Source organism: Leptidea sinapis, chromosome 42 (genome assembly GCF_905404315.1).
Source record: "Leptidea sinapis chromosome 42, ilLepSina1.1, whole genome shotgun sequence".
Lineage (NCBI taxonomy): Eukaryota > Metazoa > Arthropoda > Insecta > Lepidoptera > Pieridae > Leptidea > Leptidea sinapis.
The window spans coordinates 3,726,249-3,753,951 of record NC_066306.1 but is presented as its reverse complement, the minus strand read 5'-3'; the positions used below and the strand labels follow the sequence as shown (position 1 = coordinate 3,753,951).

The window sequence follows — 27,703 nt, the reverse complement described above, 5'->3', positions numbered from 1 at the left end:
CTTTGTTCAACTCTCAGGTTGTGGCTTCAACTAAAGAGAGAAAACAAAACTTGTCAATTACAGTTTTTACCTGAACTGAAGAGATAAAACAGAGGTATTCTGAATATATTTTTTCAATTGGTAATTTTTGAATATCACTACTTAGGTTTCAGCTTAATGATGTCTTTAGTAATGATTCTTGATAATTGGCCTTAAATTCAAATATTTAATTTCATTGAACTTAGCAACATTAACGCTAATGTGTATTTCATAAAACAAACAGAACTTTGCCCGACACAGCTATTGACGAAAGCATTCCTATGAATCGTAGCTCCAATTTTGTGTGTATTAAACTAAAAACAAAGACATTTCGCTTATCAATGTAGATATAGCGACTTGAACCAATATTTATCATAATGCCAATCGGGCCATTTAGATAGAGAACGTCAGTAATTACGCTAGATTTTCGGCTGCCACGACGGTTGATACATTGTCTTGAAAATAGAATAGGCCAGGCTAGATAAAAGATAACAGTGACAGTATCATTTGATTCACCGTGTTGTTAACATCTCACTGGAGCCTGGAGAGCTCGAGAGTAATTGAATCAATTCAACGAGCGCCTTCCGTCGACAGTCTGTGGAAAGTGCATGCAAGGCATTATTATAGTGTTGTGGACTTCAGTATTTGTGATGTGGACATCCGAGTTCGATATTCGCTGATCCCGTGAAACTACAACCAAAATGAACAGGTAGAATTATCACTAATTATGCAGAACATCTGTATTTTTTTTTATTTAAAACGTATTTCTTCTAAGTCTCCGACGTCTTGGGCAGTTATTATTGAATTATGGCGTGAAACGATTTGTTCCTTTTTGAAAAAAGACATAATTAAACTAATCTGTATTTTAATGGATTCCTTTTTTTTCTGAATCTTTTGACAGTTCACGAAGTGTAGAACGCTTATACAAATAACAATGTAACATGTATTAAAATTAATATAATTAATTTAAAAATCATTTATTGATTACTTACGTTCTTTTTAATTTCGAACTAGTCAGAATTTTGGTAGATCTTCATATAAATGGTGGATGATTCATAAAATTCAGTATTGATAGATTGAATGTGAATTATTTTCTGCTGTTGATAGATAATAAAACTACACCAACGTTATACTCGTATCAAATTTTTTTAATGAATGTGGAATGAGCTTCCTTGTGCGGTGTTTCCGGGACGATACGACATCGGTACCTTCAAAAAAAGCGCGTACACCTTCCTTAAAGGCTCTTGTGATTCCTCTGGTGTTGCAAGAGAATGTGGGCGGCGGTGATCTCTTAACACCAGGTGACCCGTACGCAAGTGTGTCCTCCTATTCCATTAAAAAAAAAATGAATTATTGCCAATTTTATCTACGAGAAACCTCCAGTTTTAATGCTATAAGATACAAACAGTAATTGGTTAGAGTAAAAATATTAATAAATATATTTAACGAACAGAATTGAAGTCGCAATCTGCTGAATTGCCACATGTATTTGCACTTACATTTTGAATACGTACTATAAGTATTTTCAAAATAAACTTATTTATAATTATTAAGATTTATTACAACCAAATGGAAATACAATATTTTGATTTAAAAAAATTAAATTACCCACAATTTGATGATTATTTTATGTGATCACAATATTTTACAACATGTTGCAAAATTGTAAAATTCTTATGACGAATTAATTTCTGCAAAGCCTAAGAATAATCATATGAACAAACAATATGATTATCAAAATAAAAAATTCTAGATATTGATAATAATATGTTGATTCATACGAAAGATAGTGTTACAGTGTTGAGGATAATTTCTGTTGTTAGGTAGGTACTTGGTAGATAAACTTAAAATCTACTATAATTTTTAAGCCTTACTTTTAAAGCTTATATTATACTAGCTGACCCGACAGATGCTGTTCTGTCAATAAAAAAAAATGGAGTATGTTATCCTTGATAGATAGTCATATGCCATCGCAGACTTTTCTGTAGGCCTATCAGATACAATTCCAACATAAATTATTTTGTTATATCTCAAAGGGTTTATACAGCGATTTCGTTGAAAGCTCCCAGACTGCTTATTTTTTCCGACATCTCCAATAAATACCGTTCATGTATACAAAAGCTTAACAAATTATCTATATACTAAAACCTTCTTCGAAACTACGCTATCCATTGATGAAAACAGCATTATAATTGGTGCTGTAGTTAATGGATATTACACATTAATATTATTCTAAGTGTTACTCTACGTTTCTGGATTTCATTAAAAACGCTACATATTATGTTTATTATTTTATTGTTTTTGAAAATATATTCCTACACTTTTGCGTTCCTTAGAAACATTGTTTTAGGCAGTTGCGCCAGTTGTACAGGAAGACCTAAGGGTCGCCTTGAATGGCCTCTTGGAATAGGATTCATCGTCTCTATCATCGTGGATGCGTCATTGGTTCTATATTTCTGCAGGCCTTTAAAATCTCATTATTTACTTTAACAGATTGTGAATTGTCGTGATAAGGGACTACTTTGCTGCGAGAATGTTTTTCGCAAAACTTTTCCAAAAACTCTTTGCAAGTACATATTTACTTTCCAATCTGCAGTCCTTTGGAATTCAAGCACTGCTATAGTGTAATGTCATTTGCCGAAAAAATTAACAATCGTTTCATACCAATGTTTTGACTATTATTAACTTTCGTAGGTAACTCTTTAACAAGAAATCAATGGAATGATTGACTTTTTCTTTCAAATTCTCAGCAACATATATATATCCGTGCTCCATCACCGGTGATAATATTACCTCTGTGCAGCCAATGACAGTCCTCCGTTATATTTTTATCACTTTATGGCACCACTGTACACGCAGCCGTTTGTGGTCATCCAATCGTGCAGTTTCCATTGAGTGTAAAGCTTTCAAACCTTTCAAAATCTTTTGCACTTTGCTCATACCAATACCTAATCTAGAATTTGCAGAAATGTAAATTTTATCTGTTTCAATCATTTGTAGTACGATATCTATATCAGTTTTGGTAACAGCTGTCGCCGGGCGAACATAACGAAAATCTTCACAGAGAAATTCTATTATATAATAAGATGGAGAATCGAATACTCTCTTTATACATATCTTTAGAGTCTCATCGGTCGTTCTGTAGAGTTCTGTTCTGTATTACAAAGCTATTTTGTAAGGTCGCTGTTTTATTTAGATCGGCGACATTTTTTTATCATTGTGATTGGTAGGAGAAACGAATATTTTAAAAGGTTATCACCGCCCATACTCTTATATCTTATACCAATAACCAACGGATGTACAGGACCAAACCACCAAGACCAAAGGAGTTTGATTTAGCACATAAGTACTTTTTTCGAATGGGCATCTTCGACATAATGTCATATCTATCTGAAAATACCGCGATAAAAGAACATGAATCTTCTTGGTAGTTCTTGGAAGACGTACTTTGAGAAGCAAGCTATGTAATGTGGATGAACACTACACATACAGATGGTGAGGGCATTATTTGTTTTGGTGCGATGCTGTAATTCTTCGGCAGACACGAGTTCATAGTAGGTGCTTCCCTTCTTAGGAAGTTTACACCTATTCCCTAGCCCCAAATTAGGAGTAATAAGCATAGTCTGCCTGAAAACGATGTATTAAATACAAGAAACAAACATAAATACATAAATAAACATCATACAAACGTTTGCATCTACTGGGATTCGAACCCGGGACCCCTAACTATTCAGGATTATTCACCACTGGCCAATATGGTCTCTGAATATGTTAATATTACTTCTGATCTTTATAACAACAGACTGTAGTATTGCACATCTTTGACTGTCAATGTAGATATTGTTTATCTCGTACTAACCATGCGATTTAAATTGTGCATAATATTTGTATAGAAGGTTAAAGCGCGTCTGTTTGCTTCTAGTGTATGTTTAACGGGGATTTCTCTGAAATTGTAGGTACATACAATTTTACTGCTTATATTCTACGTAACATCTTGGAATGAAATTCATCCAGCGGTAACTTCAGGTTGATATTTATATTTCTTTACTGTGCTGCAGAAGCGAATGAAGATAGCTATAGCATAGAAACAACGCTTCGTCTTGCACGGTACAGACAATATTGGGGGCCAAAAGTACAATTTGATCGATACAATATTTTTATGCAAATTGTATCAACATTCCAATTCAATTGTACTCTCCATTAAACAGGGGCGTTGGCGCATCATAAAGATCAATCGGACAATTGGGGTCGCTACGGACTGTGAACATGCGCAGGAGTGTCCCATCTACTCCCGACTCGCGACTCGCGACATTGTCGACGGCTTCCGTTCGCTTATAAATAAACACTGTTTTTTGCGAACGTTATTTAAAATAATCATCAAATGAGCGAATATTATATACATATCTTGATATATATAAATTAGGTGACACGTTGTTTGTCCGCGATGGACTCCTAAACTAATGAACGGATTTTAATGGGGATATTCATGGAGTGCAGTTTAGTCCAACTTGAGATATAGGATAGTTTTCGACCCACAATTATTTTTATTTTCAATATTTGTTTTGTATGGACATATTTTCTGTGAGAGAATTCAGTGACGCACGGTTTGACAGTTCTGCTGTGAAACAATTTCATTATAACAACAAGGAGCATACATTATGAAATATTTCTTGATGTTTTGAAATATTATTGGCAAATCCCTATAAAACAGTATTTTTTTTATTATCTACAGAACAACGTCTGTCGGGTCAGCTAGTATATAATGTTATTACTTATTAGTTATTTAGAATATTTTATCAACATATAAGTCAATGTTCTTTATTTGCCAGAAACATTCACAAGCACAGTTGTTACAAATTTAAGAGCAGGCACATATTTCGTCTTGATAGACATGCAAATATTTTTGTGGTTTCACAATATTGTAAACCTAACACAATCAATAACTACTGCTACATTTAATTTGACCAACGTTAAGCCTACTAAAAGACCCTACAATACACAATTACAATAATTAATGAAATACTAAGAGATAATGTGGTAACAATAATCCTAACAAAATATTATGGGTAAAAATAGTAGTATTGGTGCCACTTACCACTTCGTTTGATAATATTCGTTTATTGAGTAAAAACAATATGTTTTTAATAGTGTTAATAATTTAAATTTAAATTTATTTAACACTGTCTCCTCTCTTATTTTTTTTGGTAATTTATTAAATATTTTTATGACATGGAGGTCTACTGCAGTAATACATACTTAAAAGAAGAAATTACTATATGCACCAAGTTTAACAAGCATATTTTTTACATTGCGAGCATCAGAAGTGAAATTAGTCTTTAATAGCGCAAACTTTTTACTCCCATATTAAAGAATATAATTCTGCGAACATCAATCGCTCGGTAGTCGAGAACTTATGACAATTAAAGGAATTAATTTGACCTCTAACAATTAAAGAGTTCAGATCCAATAAGTCAGCCAGCCTAGGTACTAACAGTTTACAAGATCGCTTTATTCACTCAGTTCAAATGATTATTGCACATACGTCATACGTCTCTTTTTTAAGCACCAACTTCTTTAGACACGATGAGCATTTTTGGGACTTTTGATAGGAATTTAATGAATGTTTAATCATAATATTTTTATCATTAATATCAATATACTATAGATACCTACTACTTATGCATATAACAACATTCATTCAGTATTTTCTTTGAATAACGCGAGTGTTACACATTTAAATAAAACACTTCTAAAGGATTAAAACGCGTGTAATTGTAACTGTTTTTACATTCGATTTTTGCGTAAAAGTAACATTTTTATTTTTGTTAACCCGACGTTTCAAGACCTTTCCAGATATCGTTTTCAGTTATTAGTCACTCTGAAAAAAATACCTTTTACTTTTACGCAAAAATCTAGTGTAAAAACAGTTATAATTACACGCGTTTATAATCCTTTAAAAGTTTTTTATTTAAATGTGTAACAATTAATTTAATCAAAGAAAATACCGAATGAATGTTGTTATATGCATAAGTAGTAGGTATCTATAGTACTTATAATTGATGATATTAATTATAAAAAAAAAATATTAACAAAAAAACAACCGACTTCAAAAACACTATTCCAAAACAATAGATACAATATGCACTAAAAAGTATAAAAATAATTGCGTATTTTTATACAATCTAATTCTAGTTTCGATTATTGTAATTTTTGGAATCGTGACACTTTCTTTTTATAAATATATGGTTACAATGTGAAATCGTACGATAAAATTATTTAATAGCCTGTGGTCGCTTCAATTCCCAATCTGTGGTATCATTAAAAAAGTCACTTATGTTATAGTACCTTAACCATAAAAACGTTTTTAAAAAATTCTTTTGAATTATCTGCGCGGCGCTCCAACTAGATACCCCACTACCTAAGAACAATACATTTTTTATTACGGCAACTATTAGATGCTTGTGTGCGTTGCATTTTGACACTCAATGGCATCTTTCAAATTTTGTAACAAACGCTTCGTGTTATTTTACATTGAAATTAATAAAATATAAAATACTTACTAATGATATGTGATCCCAGTGTAATTCATATTTCTTGTAGTATTACTTTTACAAAGTTTTACTACGCAACAAAGTTACGTTAAAGTTACGTTACAAAGTTTTATTAGCAAAGTTTAACAGAACATGTGACACGTCAACTTCACATATTGTTCGAGAATTGCTCGAGTAGGTACGCCCACTTGGGCGTAGTTATTAGTTGCCGCACTTTGCGAAGACGCCTGCGGTATCTATTATGTTATAATTAATGACTGTTTATTCTTTTTTTATGACAATAAGAGACGAGACGAGCAGGAAGTTCAGGTGATGGTAATTGATACGCCCATTACAATACAGTGCCGCTCAGGATTCTTGAAAAACCCAAAAACTCTGAACGGCACTACAATTGCGCTCGTCACCTTGAGACATAAGATGTTAAGTCTCATTTGCCCAGTAATTCCACTTGCTACGGTGCCCTTCAGACTGAAACATAATAATGCTTAGGTACACATTACTGCTTCACAGCAGAAATAGGGGCCGTTGTGGTACCTACCCATAATCTAGCCGGCAACCTGTGCAAAGGAGCCTCCCACTGGTAAACAACAATTATTATTAACAATTAATATTCAAACCGTTTCGTTAACGATTACTTTTGCAGTTCAATGGTTTAACATTGAACATCAATTTTATCTTTAAAATGCCATCGTTCTATCAAGATAACAGAGTTTTCTTCCGTATGTAGGGCACGGTCAATTACTTTATCGATTAGATACTGTGATGAGAATATAATAACTATAAATTAAAACTCCTAAAAAAGCAATACACAAACTATAGTAACATCTTCCACGCAAACAAAAATATTCTTTAAAAATGTTCATAAAATGAAAACTACTGGGCCAAAGTATATCAATATTTTATGGGACCAAATGGCAAACATTCCGCATCGAACTAAAGAATAATCACGTTAATTAGATCATACATCTCCGCATAATCGGTGTACATATATAAAAAAAATAACAATCGAATTGAAAACCTCCTCCATTTCGAAGTCGGTAAAAAAAAGTAAAGTTATTACCTAGACTTAAACAAATTCTGAATCACTATGCAGTTATTCCCTTGTTCTTCCGAAATATTAATAAATATTACAAATAAGAAAATACGGGAAGAGACGAGCAGGACGTTCAGCTGATGATGATTGATACGCCCTGCCCATTACAATGCAGTGTTGCTCAGGATTCTTGAAAAGCCCAAAAATTCTAAGCGGCACTATAATTGCGCTCGTCACCTTGAGACATAAGATGTTAAGTCTCACTTGCCCAGTAATTTCACTAGCTACGACACCCTTCAGACCGCAACACAGCAATGTTTACACATTACTGCTTCACGTTAGAAATAGATGCCGTTGTGGTACCCATAATCTAGCCGGCATCCTGTGCAAAGGAGCCTCCCACGACATCTCCTCCATGTTAAACAGACGCTTAGCTTAAAGTATTGATTTCATTGTGGTAAAAAGATTCTAAGTAAGTACTTGAAAACTAATCACAATACTTGTAAAGCATAAATCTTTATCTATTTCTTTGTAATCCTTGATTACTTACAGTCCAATCAATAGGAAAGTTTCGAAAACAACAGATAAACGTGTCTACCCGATCGCGCCAGAAGGAGGGTTATTTTATTCATCTCTTAATTCAGAATTTTTCGTATTCAAATACATATCTTTATTTAAAATCAGAAGAACGGGCACAAGAAACTCCGGCGGCTTCTTCTTTTTTTTTTAAATTTCGATACGATATTTTTTTTATTTAAATAGCCGAAGGGCGATCGCTCCAATCTGTGGTATTAATCAGTCATTTATGTCATAGTAACCTGAAGGTTAGGCTGTGGTGAACCACATAAACGTTCTTTAACATTTTTTTTTGACTTTCGTACCAGTTATGTTTTGGGATCTTGTTATAAAAGCCTACATCACCCAAACTAAGACTTACTAACTTGACTTAACAGAGTAGTAGGCATAAAGTTTGTTTCCTGTGTCAAAATTATATTATCACACTTTCTAGAAAATTCGTTTATATGCATATGAACATACATAACATTATCCAGTATATATTGAGAGGCAACAGTTAAGATGTTTATTTCTTTGGTTGCCAAATTGCCATTCCATACTTTACCTAATGTGTTTAGTCTTGATACCAGAGTTGTTGATATCGAGTCCAAGGGGTACTTACTACCTTTACCTAGTCCATGTCAGCGTAATGGAAGTTGGGGTAAACGACATTCATTTAAGCAGGCCGTAGTCTTTAGTCCTCGATATATTATTAAATTCGATGCTATGTCATTTTTACGCGCTTTTGATTAGCTTCACCTGTATGTATGTTTGTTTGTAACCAACTCCTTTGGGTCCGATTTAGACCCACATTAAACGGACAGATTTCGTTCAAACTTCATAGATTTATCGAGAGCCGATAACAATTCTGTTTTTCAATTTGCAAAATAAGATTTTTGTTAATTTATATAATTTTCATCTACCGTCGATAAAGCAGGAATTGGTGTTAATTTTAAATTTCAACAACAATTTCAACAACAATTTCAACAAAGATAATGATCTTAACCGATTTATCTAATATTAGGATATTTTTGAATACCAAAGAGAATTTTTTGCTCTTTAGCATGTTTTTTTTTGTTTTTTTTTTTCAAACTATCATAAAGTAGGTACTGTGTATTCATTCCCTTGCTAGTGTCGAATCGTAACAAAGTATAGAATAATCGGTGACGATAATCTCAGTCTTTCACGTAGGTCTTCCTGTTAGTGCATCGTTGAATTAATGGATTTTAATGTCAGGATGATGAGAATAAATATATATTGTCGGAAGTTTAGCACTATATGTTTGGGATGCTTGAACATAATATGAATATAGTTACATAATTCTCGTGGTTCTGATAGAAAATCTCACACAGATCTTTCACGTAGGTCTTCCTGTTAGTGCGTCGTTGAATTAATGGATTTTAATGTCAGGATGATGAGAATAAATATATATTGTCGGAAGTTTAGCACTATATGTTTGGGATGCTTGTACATAATATGAATATAGTTACATAATTCTCGAGGTTCTGATAGAAAATCTCACACAGATCTTTCACGTAGGTCTTCCTGTTAGTGCGTCGTTGAATTAATGGATTTTAATGTCAGGATGATGAGAATAAATATATATTGTCGGAAGTTTAGCACTATATGTTTGGGATGCTTGAACATAATATGAATATAGTTACATAATTCTCGTGGTTCTGATAGAAAATCTCACACAGATCTGTCATGATACAAAATACATGTTTTCCGAGCATAAAAGCAATGTTATTTTATAAAATAAAACACAATTAAGTAATTTGAAATACATGTCCGTAATCATGAACGAATTATATAATGACGAATGAATTCCTCTGTGAGATGACAGTGAACACAATGTCACATCACTGCAGTACTACCATATTATTGCATTACTTTAGAACTACTAATTTGCTGTTAATTTAACCTTCATCATTTTCATTATATGTGGTGACATTAAGAATAACTAAGTTGTATAGCGGGCATTTAATGATAACATTCGTAATTATAGGTGCGAAGTAAATATAGCATTTTCAGGAAATGTTTTCATGGGAACTTGTCAAACGATTCACTAACAAAACAAACATTTGTTCTAATAACAGTTTATGACTAGTTGATTACGAATTGTGAGAAATGTAAACTTTTATCTGATAACAATGCCATGCATGTTTTGTCTAATTTCGATATTCAATGCGATAAGCCATAAGCTAAGTATGATTTTGTAAACCAATCAATTATTTAAATAGACGCATTAATCCTTTAAATTAAATGCTATGATTTAAATGAAATCACTGGATGGATTAACGAAAAAAATCTAAAACTCACATATTTTAACAATCTTACTAAGCCCATTTTAATGTTATTCATCATAGTACGAGCACGGGGTATGTGATTTTAGGTGAGGTGACCTACACCTTTGACTTTTTTTTAACTGATAGTAATTGATACACCCTGCCCATTACAATGCAGTACCGCTCAGAATTCTTGAAATATGCGAAAATTCTGAGCGGCAGTCTACAACTGCGCTTGTCACCTTGAGACATAAGATGTCAAGTCTCATTTAATAGTAATTTCCCTTCGGACCGAAACACAGTAATGCTTACACATTACTGCTTCACGGCAGAAATAGGAGCCGTTGTGGTACCCAAAGAGGCTCCCACTGGTAAACATCACCAAAAATGATCAAGTATATTGCGTAGAAGTATGGGAACTTGTCATTTAACGTCTCAATCGCCAACATGCAAACGATTTTTTATTTGTGATTTTTAAGGACCATGACGTCATAGTCACGCCACTTAGATGCACGCCTGCACGGTATGAGCATAAGTTCGTATATAACAGTGGTCCGCAGGAGTCAGAATATAGTCCGCGTACCCCCAACCAATTACAATACGTGCACATTGTAAAGAATTATTGATTTCACGAGAACTGGAAATAATATCAAAAGGTATCGACGTCATGAATACGATATCGAAATATTTTCATAAACACAAAATTAGCTGGAAGAAACTCATGGCGGTCTGGCCAGCAATGTTGGGATCACGCTCTGGTCTGGCAACGTTAGTAAAACAGAAGAAACCTAAGGCAATAACAACGCATTGTATCATCCACCGTCAGGCGTTAGCTTCGAAGACTCTTCCTGGATGCCTTAAGAATACAATGCAATTTTTAAATTCTACTAAAGTATATTTGATTAATTAGTATTTTTGATTAAAGTTTATTCATTCAGTTTATTTTTCTTGTACATCGTGGTCCCTGCAAACAGTAAAACAATCGAAGTGGTCCATGGCCAAAAAAAGGTTGGGAGCCACTGGTATATAACAAACTAAACTAAATCATAAGTACAACTGGGTATAGAAATTTCATAGTATCCATATAATATAGCATAAACTGGACTCAAGATTACAATAGTGTAAGAAAATCCGTGTACTCAAGTGTCCAGAACAAAGCCATTTTGTAATGAACCTAGCATTGTGCTCGGACACGGGATCTCAGTTATCATTAGATAAAGTCCTAAGACTAGGTTGCATCATATTAGTAGTTACAGTTAATGTTTAAGTCAAATTTAATGTTAACAGTAACGCTGACTTTAACATAGACTGCGGAATGTGTTGCACGATCGTATATCTTTTCGTAGTTGAGTTAAAAAGTGAAATATCAACTCAATATCGATTTATGTAAACTTTTGACAGCTCTCTATTTTTTTTTATGAAAATAAGGGACAAGACGAGCAGGACGTTCAGCTGATGGTAATTGATACACCCTACCCATTACAAAGCAGTGCCGCTCAGCATTCTTTAAAAACTTAAAATTCTGAGCGGCACTACAACTACGCTCGTCACCTTGAGACATAAGATGTTAAGTCTCATTTGCCCAGTATTTCACTTCTTACATTAGACTTTCGCTACGGCGCCCTTTAGACCGAAACACAGTAATGTTTACACATAATCTAGCCGGCTTCCTGTGCAAAGGAAGGAAAAGTTTGGCTATTAGACATTAACAATATCTTTAAGATTCGACGGTTACGTTTAACAGTTAAAGTTATGACGTCATCCAAAAATTGTCAAATGGTGCAACATATGTTTTCTTAAACGGTACTTTAACATGTTTGCTATTGCTAAAGTTAGCTGGTACAACCTGAATCAGCCTTAGATGCTCAACATGTTTGGTACTATGCACTGCAAATAATATAAGTACCTAAATGATAGTTAGCAATGGAATGTTGAATATTCGTTAACGATAGCAATTAGCAATTAATCAGAAAGATTATGTTAATTATTTGCGAAATAAAATTAATTTTTACTTAATGCTCATTTTGAACTCAATTAAAAACTGTCCAAGTTTTTAGGCATCAATAGTAGGACAGCGTGATAATAATATATCTATTTAGATATAACATTGTTTTCTAGATCATATTTATGATAGAAAACAATATTTTAACAAGAGATTGTTATCAACAACGAGCGCAAGAAATTCGGCGGTCATATAGACCTACAGCTATTTATCTACCTACGATTTAGTCTGCTTATGAAATACTAGTCAAAACTATGAAACAAGAGATAACGTCAAGTGGATTCATGCGTCAAAGTTAATCGTAGATAATATGAGTTAGAGTACCTTTAAGTTGTTTTGAAGGTTATACGCGTTATTTATAACTTAGGTCCTAAAAACATTAAGAGAAAAGTTTTAAAAATATGATGCATCTCAATATATTCTTCATCATGTTATGTATATTCATATGCATTACGAATTATTGCGAATTTACTAGAAACTGTGATAATAGGTAGGTACCTAAATATGTAAACACCAGGAAGAACATAAACTTGTTATGTCTACTACTCGGTGAAGTCTAGTTAGTAAGTCTTTTGTGGGGCAATATATATGCATTTACAAAATGATCCCAGAAAATGTACAAAACAAATGTGCTACAAAATTCAAAATAATTGTTGAAAAACGTTTGTGTGATAAAGGTTATTATAACATAAATGATTTTCTTAATGATACCACTGGCTGGATATGAAGCGATCGTCCGCTGGCTAATAAAAAAAAATACTCTAAGATATAATATTGTAAAGAAAATTTATTACAAAAAAGAATCACGCCGAGTTTCTTGCGCCCGTTGTTCTCAGGTATGAGGCATGCTTTTTCGAATGGGTGATAATTTTTCACGTTCAATAAGTGATAAGGGTAAGTTTTTCATATTCCATATGAGTGAAAAACATTTTAAATCTTATCGGGTTTAAGAATATCTCCTCCTAAAAGACTTTATATACAAACGGACCTTCCTTCTTCCATAAATCCTTTCACACAACCTCTCTTATGATTGGTACTCTTCACCAGGGCCTTGAATCTTACTAGATGTATTGAAAAGAGATTCATATGATAAAAAAGATCAGTATTGTTTTTATTTTTATTGAATCTCTCAACGAGTACACTCTCAAAGGCCTTCTCAAGATTTTTCCAAGTCTTCCTGTCTAGAACCGTTTCTTTCCAGTTTATTCCTCCAGTTTCTTTGATTTCACATATCCCAACTTTCTAAAGGTCTACCTCTCATTCGTTTCCCAACTGGACCTCGCCATGCAGTTGCAGTATTTATCCGGGAGTCGAATAACATTATAAAATAGAGATTTTACTCTATACTTTGGAGGCGTAACTCTATAATCTATAACATTAATAGAGTATGCTAAAATACTCTTTTTTACACACAATTAACTATTCTTTTTTTTTATTATTCTATTTTTTGAATATGACGACTAGCTAGACATTCAGCTGATGGTAATTGATACCCCTGCCCATTACAATACAGTGCCGCTCAGGATTCTTGAAAAGCCCAAATATTCTGAGCGGCATTACAATAATTGCGTTCGTCACCTTGAGACGAAAAGTCTCATTTGCCCAGTAATTTTACTAGCAACGACGCCCTTCAAACCGAAACACAGTAATGTTTACACATTACTGCTTCACGGCAGCAATAGACGCCGTTGTGGTACCCATAATGTAGCCGACATCCTTTGCAAAGGAGCCTTCCGCTGGTTTCATAACATATTAAGTCTCATTTGCCCAGTAATTTTAATTAGCTACGGCGCCCTTCGGACAGAATCACAGTAATATTTACACATTATTGCTTCTCGGCAGAAATAGGCGCCGTTGTGGTACTCATAATCTAGCCGGCATCCTTTGCACTAGCTTCCCACTGGTAATTGCTAGTCATGTTATATTATGCAAACCCATTAACATAAGCAAAAAGTATGACTCCTATCCATATCTTTAAAAAACCATAAGAAATTGTTATGTGCTGGAAAAAGTAAAAAAAATACCTTTTATTTAAATATAAAATAAGTGATACTTTTTTTTTAGAAGTCTTTGTATGTACCTCTTTTGAAATCAGATAAACTCCATTTATTATAATAAAATTTGGCAACCCTAATAATCTCTCAATTAAGTGCATTATAAACCGAACAAATATGATTATTATTTTGAGATAACACTCTAAAAGAAGCTATGCATTGATGATAAATACTTCGAAGACAACAAACAACAAACTCATACGGCTGCTCTTCTGACCTCTCCATGAGATACCAGTTGCCCTTTCGAGTCTTATCAATACTCCGTCGAGCGCATTGGCGCTGTGGTATGTGATATTATTTTAGAGTATGCTAAAATACTCTTTCTTACACAATATTTACTTTTCTATTTTTTGAATATACGGGACGAGCCTAGCTAGACATTCAGCTGATGGTAATTGATACCCCTGTCCATTACAATACAGTGCCGCTCAGGATTCTTGAAAATCCCAAAAATTCTGATAAGCACCACAATTGCGCTCGTCTCCTTGAGACATAAGATGTTAAGTCTCGTTTGCCCAGTAATTTCACTAGCTACGGAGCCCTTCAGACCAAAACACAATAATGCTTACATATTACTGCTTCACGGCAGAAATAGGCGCCCATAATCTAGCCGGGATCCAGTGAAAAATAATTTTCATGCTTAAAAAACTTCTTTGCATATATAATGTGTAGAACCTAAAACGAAAAGAACAGCACACACGATCTTTTTCAGCTGATAGAAGAGTCAGTAATACTATTCCAAGCGTTGAATATTATCATCTCATAGACTTCTCCAAGTCATTCAAAGCAGACCACTTGTGTTGTGAACAAAGATCACATTTTTCCGTCTCCAATATTTGCTATTTCAACACAAAGACGTTCAATTTAAAGTGCCATATCGCCTTGTTTTTTCAATCTAGCAATTGTATTTCAAAGCTAGCGCACTTTGCCGACCGCTGCCATAGCCCATACTCTCTTGTAACACCAGAGGACTCACAAGAGCGTTGCCAACATTATAAAGCATCGAATAAGGGACTACGCGCACTTATTCAGCTACATTCGCGTTTCGCTGAACGATTTTGGTCACACTTATACAGCTCAGCTTCTATCAGCCGCGGACGGCGTCGTAAGAATCAGAATAATAACTTTAAGGGACTACGCGCACTTATTCAGCTCTATTCAGCTTTTGTCCATACAAAACAAAAATTTTGTATGGAGACGAGTACGCGTCGACTCAGCTTTCCGCGTCCATTCTGAGTCGCGAACCATCCCTGTAAAGAGCTGTTCCGCCGCATTCGATGACGAACAGCGCTATACGCGGTGGAACTGCGCCGAACGCTCTCTATAGCATTCGCATAATAAAAACACATTTATCCTCATTTTATGCTGGTTTGCCGCGAAAGCAGAATGGACGCGGAAAGCTGAATCGACGCGTACACGTCTCCATACAAAATTGTTGTTTTCTATGGACAAAAGCTTAAAAGAGCTGAATAAGTGCGCGTAGTCCCTAAACGTACATATATGAATTCATAACCGAAAAAGTATTGGTACGTAACGCGTGAGGATCGAACCAGGGGCTCTGTGGTGAGAGTCAATTACTGTTCTACCTACTGCGCCATCGATGCTTTTTAAGGAGCAAAACAAGAACAGTACCATCCTCCCGGCGGCTTCAGGGTAGCGACCATTACTGCTGATATGTAAATTCATTCATGTTAACTTTTGTATAAGATTTTAACGGGGTAGAAATAAAAACCATTAAAATATGAGTTATGACTTCAATTAAAAAATATAAATATTAGATCTGCGCAATATTTTCTCCGGTTCCCCTTTCACACCCTCATTCTCGTCCCATTGCGTCAGTACGGTTTGCAGTTTTATTACCTAGGTACATATTTTCGTGCTATCACTGCTTTGTTTTTGAAGTTTTCATTGTTACGTTTTGATTTTTGTTGTTAATAGTTATGTAGTTTCTGTTTCTGTCTAATTTTCATAATTATAATAAAAATAATCAGCATCACAACACAACATCTTTACATCAATCTATAATACTGAAAAAATAATACGTTGTTTCAAAGGCCTCCCCAAAAGATCGCCATGTCGATCGGTCCTGCGCTGCCCTCATCCAACCTATTCCGGCGATCTTGACCAGACCGTCGGTCTATCTTGTGGCCTACCAACACTACATCTTCCGTGTTCGCCATTCGAGGACCTTAAAGCACCATCTGTCCGTCGAGCTATGTGCCCTGCCCACTGCCACTTCAGTTTCGCAATCATTTGGGCTATTTCGCTGACTTAGGTTCTCCTGCGAATCTCCTCGTCAATATAATGGTATTATGTACCTCACAGACGGTTACCAAGAATAAAATAAAATAATAAGAAAAGCGTAATTATAGTTTATTATTTTGTTCCAGATTACAAATATGTGCTGCATTGTTATTGCTGGCTGCATGTGCAGGGGCGAAGCAAATAATGACAGATATAGAAGCACTGGCATCGGCGCCAACGAGATGCACCTACGAGTATGCGTACGACATGTATGGCGCGCATTGTGCGGGCCTGCGACTTAGCAATATACCAAGCCTCAGAGGAGGAATAGAGGTTGGTAAATACTAAGAAGGATCATTATTCTGGCAAACCTATACATATAAAAAATTTACTATACATATACCTAAGTTATGTACGCACGCAAGAAGTTATTCTTCTTTGGCGTAATAAAAAATATCCTCATTATTAGGTACGTTTGTAGAAAAAAACAATAATGTAATAAAGAAAGTATGAAATACAACCTATGAGAATATTTAGTTTAACCTAGTAAATTAGTTAATGATAATTTAGTTAAATAACGTGTAATTAAATAAAATTATTTTTATACAATAAGAGAGAAATTATTTTATTTCAAAACTTGTGCAAAAATTATATAACTATTTATATAATTTTACTTTTTAATACCATTACATACGCTTCACCAGCCGGGCTAGGATGCACACCATGAGTAAATAATCTCACCGCATTTTCTCGTCTTATCTCGACATATCTTTTCGTTTGTGTTAGATGTATCTACGTATTGAAAACAGTTAAACGATACTTGTTTGATCATTATTTTTTTACATTCTTATAATAGGGTATGCACGGATTTTAAAAATACTTAAATTTGATTTTTTACATCCTAAAAATTATCAAACACATCAAATTATAGATAAAAACATTCTTATTCAATTAAAAAATTAATATTCTTTCCCGGCAAGGTATGTCGGCTATTCTGTGTTGTCAAGTCTATCCCAAGAATGTATATTGTACTAATAAAAGTATGGCCGGTTTTTTCCTTTGATTATGCTGCGAAAACTTCTGAACCGATCAGAATAATTCTTGCACTTTTGTGTATTTAATATTCATTATTCAGCACAAGTTTAATAAAAGAAACTAATCTTATATCTTTAAATGAACAATTCTTGTATATATATATATATATAATTGGAATCTCGGAATCGGCTCCAACGATTTTCATAAAATTTAGTATATAGGGGGTTTCGGGGGCGATTAATCGAACTAGCTAGGTTTCAATTCAAAAAAATGTAGTTTTATCCGTTTTAATGAGAAACAGCTACAATAACTTTAGAATACAAAGGTAAATTTCGACACTATATACAAGACTATAGTAGCTCAGATGGGACATTGGGTGATCCGGAAAGCAGAAGACCCGGTTCGAATCCAGATGTCCTATTAGTTTTTTTTTTAAATTCAAGTTTGTACATTCTTAAAAATCCGAGCAAGGCTCGGTTGTCCGGATATTTAAGATAAAATAAAGAACAAAAAAGATTAGAAAAAATTATATTTCAACTAAATATAAGTTACATGCACATACCCTATACAATATAACTAATCTATAAAGTACATATGCAAGTCTGTGTGACTGGCCTTCTATCTTATATGATATCGCATCTTATCAGACTATCTTAAAATTACTTCTAGCCTAAAGTGCGTATGTTAATAGAACTTCAACAATATAAATAAATTATACATTGTGCGATCAAAATTTAGGGCGTATTTATGCAAAACAAATATTTTAAATACCTCAATGTACCTATTACAATACATAAAATTTATCTATCAATAACATAAGGAATGTGATATCTTATTAAAGTTAGTGCTGTAATACCTACAGTCTCAATATTGCTATTAATAACGGTTTCCGCAGGTAAAGGACTGATTGTACCCATACTATTATTAAAATAATAGTCAAATTTCACTATATAAATTCATTCATTTATGGTTATAAAATAAGCTAATGCATAAAATGAATTTAAAATATATTAGTAACTTCCCGATACACGATTCCTTCTTATATCGTAAAATGTGTGGCGATATATTTTTAATTAGCTTGGTGACATTGGTTAGGACACAAGGCCAGCGTAAGGAAAATAATAGTCCTTGATACCTATATGTATAAAATTTCCTGTAAATCATACATCTTGAATTGGGTAAAAATCATAATAAAGCATTCCAAACACACAAAAATTACCGTAGACTAAGAGCGCTTTCGCACTACGTCCGATCCGAATCCGATCCGTACCCGTTAGAATACGGTTCGGTTTAGTCGTAGAACTATTTCTAACGGTTGACCGAAAGAAATCGGATGACGGAAACCGGATCTAGTGCGTAAACTATCATAGAAATAGTTCTATGACTATTTCGTGGAATATAGGTACTAGCGTATAACGTTTAGATCTGTGTTAGCTAGTGCTGTAATATTAAAAACACTCAGAAGCTCTAGCACGCTTTATTTGTAAATATCTACATATAAAATATGTTTCTTGTTGCAGATACTTGACTTTAGCGACAATAAACTACAAGAGATTCACAGCGACACACTGTCTTCGTACAGCAGTATAAAATTCTTATACTTATCTGAAAACCAGATCTACTCAATCGAAGAAGATGCATTCTCATATCTCACTAATCTCCAAACTCTAGATCTGTCCAAGAACGTTATTCTAGCCCTTTCTGAATCCATATTTCACTTGCCGTCATTACGTAAACTTTACCTTAACGGGAACCCTTTGCTACATTTGCATCTGAGCAGTCTTCAGTTGACTAAGCCAATAAGGGCACCACTGGAACTTTTAGACCTTTCTGAGTGCAAAATAAAAGAATTGCCATATTGGGGCTTACTGCCTCAACTTATATTGTATAATATCTCTCATAATCCTTTGAAATCGATAGATGCTCAACATTTCAGTGCAATGTGTAAGTTATCGAAGGTCGATATTACAAAATCTATCGATAACTTGAAACTGTGCGATTTGAGAATCACTATTTCCTGGTTTCAAGAAAAGAAGATTTACTTCGAGTTGGATGATTATACAAAATTAAATTCAAAAGGTATGCCGGTTATATTAATAAATCTTTTCTCTTTCCACCAATGATACTTACTAAAATTAGCCATCTACGAACGTACCTTTATCGTATTTGGAATACTCCAAGTACATATTTTTTATGACAATAAGGGACGAGTCGAACAGTTCGTTCAACTGACTGTAATTGATACACCCTGCCCATTACAATGCAGTCCCGCTAAGGATTCATGAAAAACTCAAAAGTTCTCAGCGGCACTACAATTGCGCTCGTCACCTTGAGACATAAGACGTTAAAGTCTCATTTGCCCAATAATTTCTCTAGCCACTCCGCCCTTCAGACTAAAACACAAAAATGCTTACATATTTTTATTTATGGAATAGGAGTTCAAACGAGCGTACGGGTCACCTGGTGTTAAGTGATCACCGCCGCCCACATTCTTGCAACATATTACTGCTTCAAGGCGGAAAAAGGCGCCATTGTGGTACCCATAATCTAGCCGGCATCCTGTGCAAAGGAGCATCCCACTGGTGATCATTCTACCATTGTAAAAGTAACCAACTGAGTATATACCTAAATGTTTTTGTATCTGGAACACTCCAAGTACCTAATTATAATGAATATGGGTGAAGGTACGCCCATAGCATCTAAATAAAAAGTTACCTCTTCTAATCCTCTATACGATAAACATGCCACATAAATCACAGGCGAATTACTAGGAACGACGAAGGTGAGCAAAGCTTTAATATAGTGTAATGCAGTATATTATCTACTGCGGAAAATCATCCAAAACCTGCAGCAACAGCAATCGAATTATTAAATTTCATCGATAAGTCTTTTTTTTAACGAAACTACTGTTTTAAATAAAATATATAAGTACGTTTGTTGCACAAGTCCTTTAATATTTGAAGCTTACGTAGCAATGTAATGTATTTTGGCAACGAATTAGCAATTATAACATTATTTTTGCCTCTTTATTTAGATTTCTATGGATATATCTATATACAAATAGATTTTAATAGCTTACATACAATAATAATGTTGAAATATCTTCATTTTCAGAATTCGAGAGTTGTCCGAAGCGGGAAATACCTGAAAATCTTAATTTTACATACCATGAGTGTCGCACTTTGTTTACACAAGTAAGTATCTTATAACGCTCTAACGATTTAGATCAAAGTTTGTATTATGATATGACTTTCCTTTGTAAATCTATCTAGAAAAAATAAGGCGATAAAACACTACATTTTAATTATTATCTTATCTCATCATCATTATCGTTGACTACGGGAGAATCAAAAGACACCGCAATGCTCGGTTTTCGATCGACGATATGTAGTGTGTGCGGTTGACTGGACTGGAGAAATCTCGGCAATTGGACCTACATATAATTTGATTGCTATCAACGTAGACGAGGACAACATTCAACAACAGGTTCGTAGAAAATGTCCAGTAGGTGTGGTCCGAATCTTTGGATCCAAAAAATCTTTCCCTGAAACACATACGCCAAAGGACCGAAGTGATCCTTTAGTTTTCCAATGAAACTCGTAATATGAGGTTTGTTTTGGAACAAACTGTTTCTTTTGAACAAACTTTTTGTTTGTATTTTTAAACAAAATTTAATTGGTGCGAAAGTTGATCATTTAGATCAACTTTCGCAAGACATCTGTCTATTCTGTATATCTGATCGTAAAATCCAAAACTATTATTATACCTATTGAGTAAAATTGAGAATTGCTATGAACGATAACAACACCTTCCAGCAGACTCATCACATTTCTGATTTACGTATACTACCTGTCTACCTACTTCTGTAGCCAGCTATTTCCGAGAGTCATCAAGAATCGTCTGACAACGATAATATCATTCGAAATTCGAATGATTAGGTATCTAAGGTATTATGGAATGACATAGAGCGGACCACACAACAATTTTTTTTGTACAAAAAACTTCCTACTGTCTCTATGTACTTAATAATACGACAAAGGGTGTCGTCACGCATTTGTCATTTCACAGAAAATTGGAAATTGAATTAAAAATGATTTGTTCCTTAATTAATGCTGATTTAAATTTATGACAGCAATTAAATTATTAAAACTCACGATTTATCGGTGTGGGTACCGACTAGTTTCGGACCATTTGGAGGTCCTTCATCAGAGTGAGTGTGGTGGTTTCGCGATAACGTCCCGTCTCTAACTGCGGACTTGGGCTCATAGTGCGCGGCTAGACAGGGCGCGAGGTGTGCCGGTGGTGATGACGAGCACAGTATCACTGACACTGTGTCACTATTCGTGACCACGGGTGCAGAAAATGTACTCACAATGTCCACTACGTGATCATCAGCACTATGGGTCTTATTGCGAGATGCGTTTAACAACACGGGTTTCCAAGTACGTGGTAGAGCCAAACCCTATAAATCGTGAGTAACGCCGTATTAATAAATAAGTTATGACAGTCATTTTGAAAATCCAATTGATTAAAATTTATAAGATTCTTATGGTAATCACACCTTAATTGGTTTGTTTATGGAACATAACAACAATAGCTGTTATGAAGCCACATACTGAATCCTGTACATACAATAATTATACCCAACTGTAATTCGTAAATTTCAGGTTCAGGGTACGAAGACATCGCGCCGCACTTGGCTGACGATAGGAGGCGGGCTGGCTGGGTTTCTGGTTGGCTTTGTTTTGTTGCTGTACGTGATGCATCGGCATAATGTGGCTCAGACAAAACGAGCTCTAAAAGAAACCAAAAAGGTTCCAGTCGGGACGGATCAACAATCTTCAACGGTTCTCTTAGATGATGTAGCTTAAGCAAAGCTTGAAGATATTGTGTTGTTTTTTTATCTATTGTATATGACGTATATAAATAGGAAAAGAAAAACAATTCAGCACCTTTTAAAAAATAGATAGGTATCTCATACATCTTATGTTCAAGGTTAAGTGGAGAAGAACAACTAGGTAAATCCTGAAATTTATAATATAATTTGCACCCTAAAATGCAATTTATTTGAATAATTTATTCAATGTTTGCGCTCTTATTGAGAATTTCCTACAGAAGAGAGATCAGATACTAGAAATTGTCGCCAAACAAATTTAAAATGCCAGGCGACAAAATTTTGGAAACGACTGGTATAATTATATTATCGGTTTAATATACGTACTCTTTTATGAAAACCTTTCAATAACGTTGTTAAAAAAATATGAGATATAACGGAATTCCGGCCAGTTGAGTTTTCAAATAGGCCACCATAATAGGCTGTGGGCTAAGGTCCGTATTCCAGAACACGTGTCAATACGTTATCTATGATCAAGAACCAGCTATTTTGGCAACCTGACATCTATTGTGCGCCTGTAACGCATGAAAACCCCCTGGGTTCAAGTCCTTGTAAGCCCAGTGTGATTTTGTAAAATTTTCACACAGTCTTTGTATATTCTGGCAAGTGCGAATAGGTCTCCTCACGTTTTTCACCTATATCGTAAGAGCGTCGTGTAAACGTTCATATTAATTCGGAAAACCAAAAACACATCGGAGCTATAGAGATCCTGGGCAACTGCTTGTTGTCCTGGCCAAAAAGAGACAACGGGAACGAGCTATAAACTAGAATTCATAGTTGTAGAGATCGCGTATGATGTGATAATACCCATTATCATAATTCACTTTTATAAAGACATCATCGTGTGAATTGTTACCGCTATATTTTAAATATATTACATTACGACTTAACCTTAATCATAAGAAAATAAATCTGAAATTTTAAGTAAATAAAAATATGTCATTAGGCATCGCTAGCACGCGCGCAGTTACTAGATTACTTACAGGGCGTTCCGAAATGATATTATGAAAAATTTAAGTAATATGGTGAATTCACGGACTAGTAAAAAAAGAAGGACTCTGCGCCGTGATATTAGCAAGTGAAGCACCTTTATGCTAGTGTGTGTGCGGTTACGGAGTATACCAGATACACAATTTTTCTCCCTTAAATAATCATATGTCCACAAATACTTTTATAGTATTGTTTTTACACTTTTTCACAACGCACGACGGCATTTTTTAAATATTTTATTGCGACGCAAACTGATCGGTCACAGACGATGGCAAATCTCATAATGGCGGCCGATCGGCTTGTATTAGTGTAAGTGTATGCGTGGGGCTATGTATTTACACGTTTATCGGCTTGTTTTGGTGCCTCACTGTTATGTAAGGTGACACGGAGTCCTTCTTATTTTACTCGTCCGTGGGTTAATTATGTATTTTTATTTTTGAATTTACTTTTTTATGATTACGGTTAAGGTTTCTACCCGTGTGTTTAATTAATGTTACCATTGTATCATCCCGCTGTATATTGTACCAAAGATGTACGAAAAATCTATTTGTTAAAATATTTAACCTAAGTATAGTCTTTTAAATAGTCACATCGTTAAATAAAGTGTATATATTCATATACCTATCATAATACCTAACATTTTGTACGCACAGAAGCCTTTATTTATAAACTATATTATTCATAGAATGTATTTTACAAGTATTGATATTTTTATTATCAGTGACGCATTGTTGGTCCATTAAAAGAAAATCACAAAAGCTTAAAGTCTGACTAGCTGTAGGTATTTAGAAATATCCTCATCTAAATGCTATAATCAATTAAAAACTCATTTTTTTCCTTATTTGTCTTGATATAATATATATTAGGTATATATATCCAAAAATTCAAACATTTTATATAAAAGGTTAAGCAAAATGTATCCACATATCTATAATACCTATTAGTCAGTTAATTAGGATTCTATTTTTAGTGTTAAGGAATCTCCAAAGATTTACTTTTATAATGTAATTAAGACTAGGTACTAGTTAAGATATGTATTTGAATATTCCAAGAATGTATGGACTAACAAAAACCAATGAATATGTGTAGTCGTAGAAATTTAGTTTGCCCCAACGTAGAAGCATTATGCATATAAATTTATTTGTTATATAATCGTTATAATTTTAAGCAACTTTTAATCTACTGTGATAAAAATGGACCACAAATAAATATTTATTTTAATAATTTCTTTCCATGTTTAATCCTACTAATATTATAAATGTGAAAGTTTGTATGTCTGGATATATGTTTGAACTTCTTTAACGCAAAAACTACTGAATAGATTTTGATGAAACTTTACAATAATATTGCTTACAATCCAGAATAACAAATAGGCTATAATTTATAAAACTATAGTGTGAATTATACTTAATATAAAAGAAGTGTGATTGTTACTAATGAATACAACTAGCGCCATCTCTTATCAACTAGAAAGCAAAAGATCAATACAATTTATATGGCAAAACAACGTTTGCCGGGTCGGCTAGTTCTTAATACATGTAACCATAGTATAATTTGCCATAGCCAACTATATAATAGTAGACGTCTACATAATATTTCGAATACCCTCATCTCATCGCACTTCCGCCCTAAAACATTGCTCTGACTTCTGAGACCTCTGTACCTCCTACCGAGCATCTTCTCTTTCTACGCGGTCATTTTTTTTTTTTGTTTTTTCGAGAGGAGTAAAATACATTTACGTATTGAAGACCCCGAAACGGGGCCCATATGTCGGGCTCGGGTGTAAACACCCCCTACCGACTAAAAACCTCCTCTGTGCTGATAGCACTGAAGGCTTTTACAGCGAAGCCGGGCGGGGGCCTTGGAGGCCGAAAATGTAGCTCACAGGCGCGGGGCGTCTCGGAAGGAGACTCGAACCTCGGACCGCCTGCTCACTAGGCTGGATGGAGAGAAGATCACTAACGATCTAATATATCTGTTAGTCCAGTGGACTCTAGGTTTGAAGAGATTTCGCACTCGCCGGCGGGAAAGACAGACAACGGGACAGGTGTAGGAATAAAAATGCTTGTCTTAATAATAAAAATTAAAAAAACGTGATAAAAAAAATCAAGATGTACCCCAGGCTCGAACCTGGGACCTTATGCACAACGAGCATATGTGATAACCGCTGTTCCACGGCAACTTTAAAAATTGTGTCGAAATATCTATATAGATCTAGTAAGTAAGTGTTAGGTTATTTTCGTTACGAAATTTCTGGATTCGGTCCCCACGCCCAAGGCCCGCGATAGAAGCTATGCAATAGCTTAAAAGCTTGCCAGTTTAGCATGGCTCACTAAATTCAATCAGAATAAGGTAAACGAGAGTTCTTCCTTCTTTTTTATTCACCGTGCTTCACATACTCTTTGTCTCCCGCTCCAAAGCTTCATTTTGTCCAATTCGTTACATGTGGAGCAGCCCTAAGAGAAAACCAATAAAACACTTGGTTGAATATAAATAAGTTTGGACAGCCAAATGTTACCATTAAATCATTGAATTCTTCATCTCTATTCAGTAGTGCTTAAGTAAGGATTTAGATTTAAAAGATAATACTATAAATATGTCTTGCCACTTCTTTTTCATTAAGCTCACTTATAGTACATTTTATTAGTATACATTAGTTATAGGATCTTTATAAATAGGAATAAAGCTTATTATTACATTTTGACTTTTACACTCATCATGTTAGTAATGAATCAGCGAGGTTTTAATGAAGTAATTTTGATTTATATTTTATTAATTACTAAACAGATAAGTGCAAATTACTAGCACTGGCTTAATATTTATAATGGGAAATAAATTATTTATCAACCTAATGTTTGCACATTATTTAGCAGAGATTTTGCAATCTATTTTGGGCCAGAGATCCACTAATCTTTTAGCAATATCGTTGTGTAATCCGTCCGAGTGTCCTTAATGATGAAATAACTTTGTCTTGAAGCATTACTTGTATATTTGACAGACACGGACACTGAATATTCTTTTCTGCTTAAATTTTGTTTATTACCTACCCACAATGGCGGATAGATACCTGTTACGTATTGATTTTGTTGTAATCAAGTTGATACTAAATGATGTCTATCAATCACACAGTGGATGGTCAGTACCTGGGGCAGATTCACTTTCAAGCGAGGAATATAACCACGATGACGACCAACCACAGCTACTGCACGATCAATCACAGAACAAAGTTCTTCCATGGAATAGCTTTATCAATAAAAAAACATTCTACGGCCCGAAAAATCGTAACGGAAAAGAACTATGGTGATCTAGATTCGACAAACTGAGTGAAAGCATTTTGTGCTGCCTCTTGAGAATAACCCCCTTATTCATAATAGTCTGCTAACTTAAAGCATTGCTAATTCTCACTCTGTCTTCTTCTATTGACCCTAGTCCGAATGAGAAAAAACACTCCTTAGCGGCTGAAGTTCTCGGACCATTATGAATAAGGGGGTAAAACTTTTTGTCACGTAGAAAATTGTCCAAATCACGAAAAAAATAGTAGTCCGCTGGAACAAGGTCTGGCGAATACGGGGGGTGATGAATGGGTTCTAATTGCAGTACTTGTAGAGTTAGAGTCTCGCGTTATGATGGAGCAATGATAGTGAAGATCGATTCATGAGTCGGGGCTGTTTTACTGTTAGTTTTGCTATCATTGTTCGGAGTTCGGCACAGTAGTTCACATCTGCTGTTATTGCTTAACCAGATCGGAGAAAGCTATATATACACCATGCTGCGACCACCAAATAGTTACCATTACCTTTTTATTGACCTGGGGTCAGCCATTGCATTTATCGCTTACGGTTAACGAAATAAAGAATCCACTTTTCATCACATGCCACAATTCGATCCAATATTCCTTCATTTCTGTATCGATTCAACAAGACAACACAAGCTCAGTCAAATCATAAGGCACCCATTTTTAATATGTTTTTGATTTTATTGATTTGACGCAAATGAGTCAATATTGTTGGTAAGGTAACGTTAAACCATGCCGCTAATT

At 34.5% G+C, this 27,703-nt stretch overlaps 1 protein-coding gene across 1 annotated transcript; it reads left to right on the top strand.

Annotated features, from left to right (window-relative positions):
* Positions 1-417: 417 nt before the first annotated feature.
* Positions 418-24,888, top strand: LOC126976823 (toll-like receptor 2). Its single transcript, XM_050825443.1, has 5 exons — positions 418-727; positions 16,892-17,078; positions 19,301-19,859; positions 20,895-20,974; positions 22,448-24,888. The coding sequence occupies exons 1-5, from the start codon at positions 720-722 to the stop codon at positions 22,649-22,651; spliced, it is 1,038 nt and encodes a 345-aa protein (XP_050681400.1). The 5' UTR covers positions 418-719; the 3' UTR covers positions 22,652-24,888.
* The last annotated feature ends 2,815 nt before the right edge of the window (positions 24,889-27,703 follow it).

Bases quoted from the DNA above. Each gene is read 5' to 3' on its own strand.
- LOC126976823 (XM_050825443.1), top strand. The intron at 17,079-19,300 runs GTTGGTAAATAC...TTCTTGTTGCAG, and splicing joins GCCTCAGAGGAGGAATAGAG to ATACTTGACTTTAGCGACAA. The intron at 19,860-20,894 runs GTATGCCGGTTA...CTTCATTTTCAG, and splicing joins TACAAAATTAAATTCAAAAG to AATTCGAGAGTTGTCCGAAG.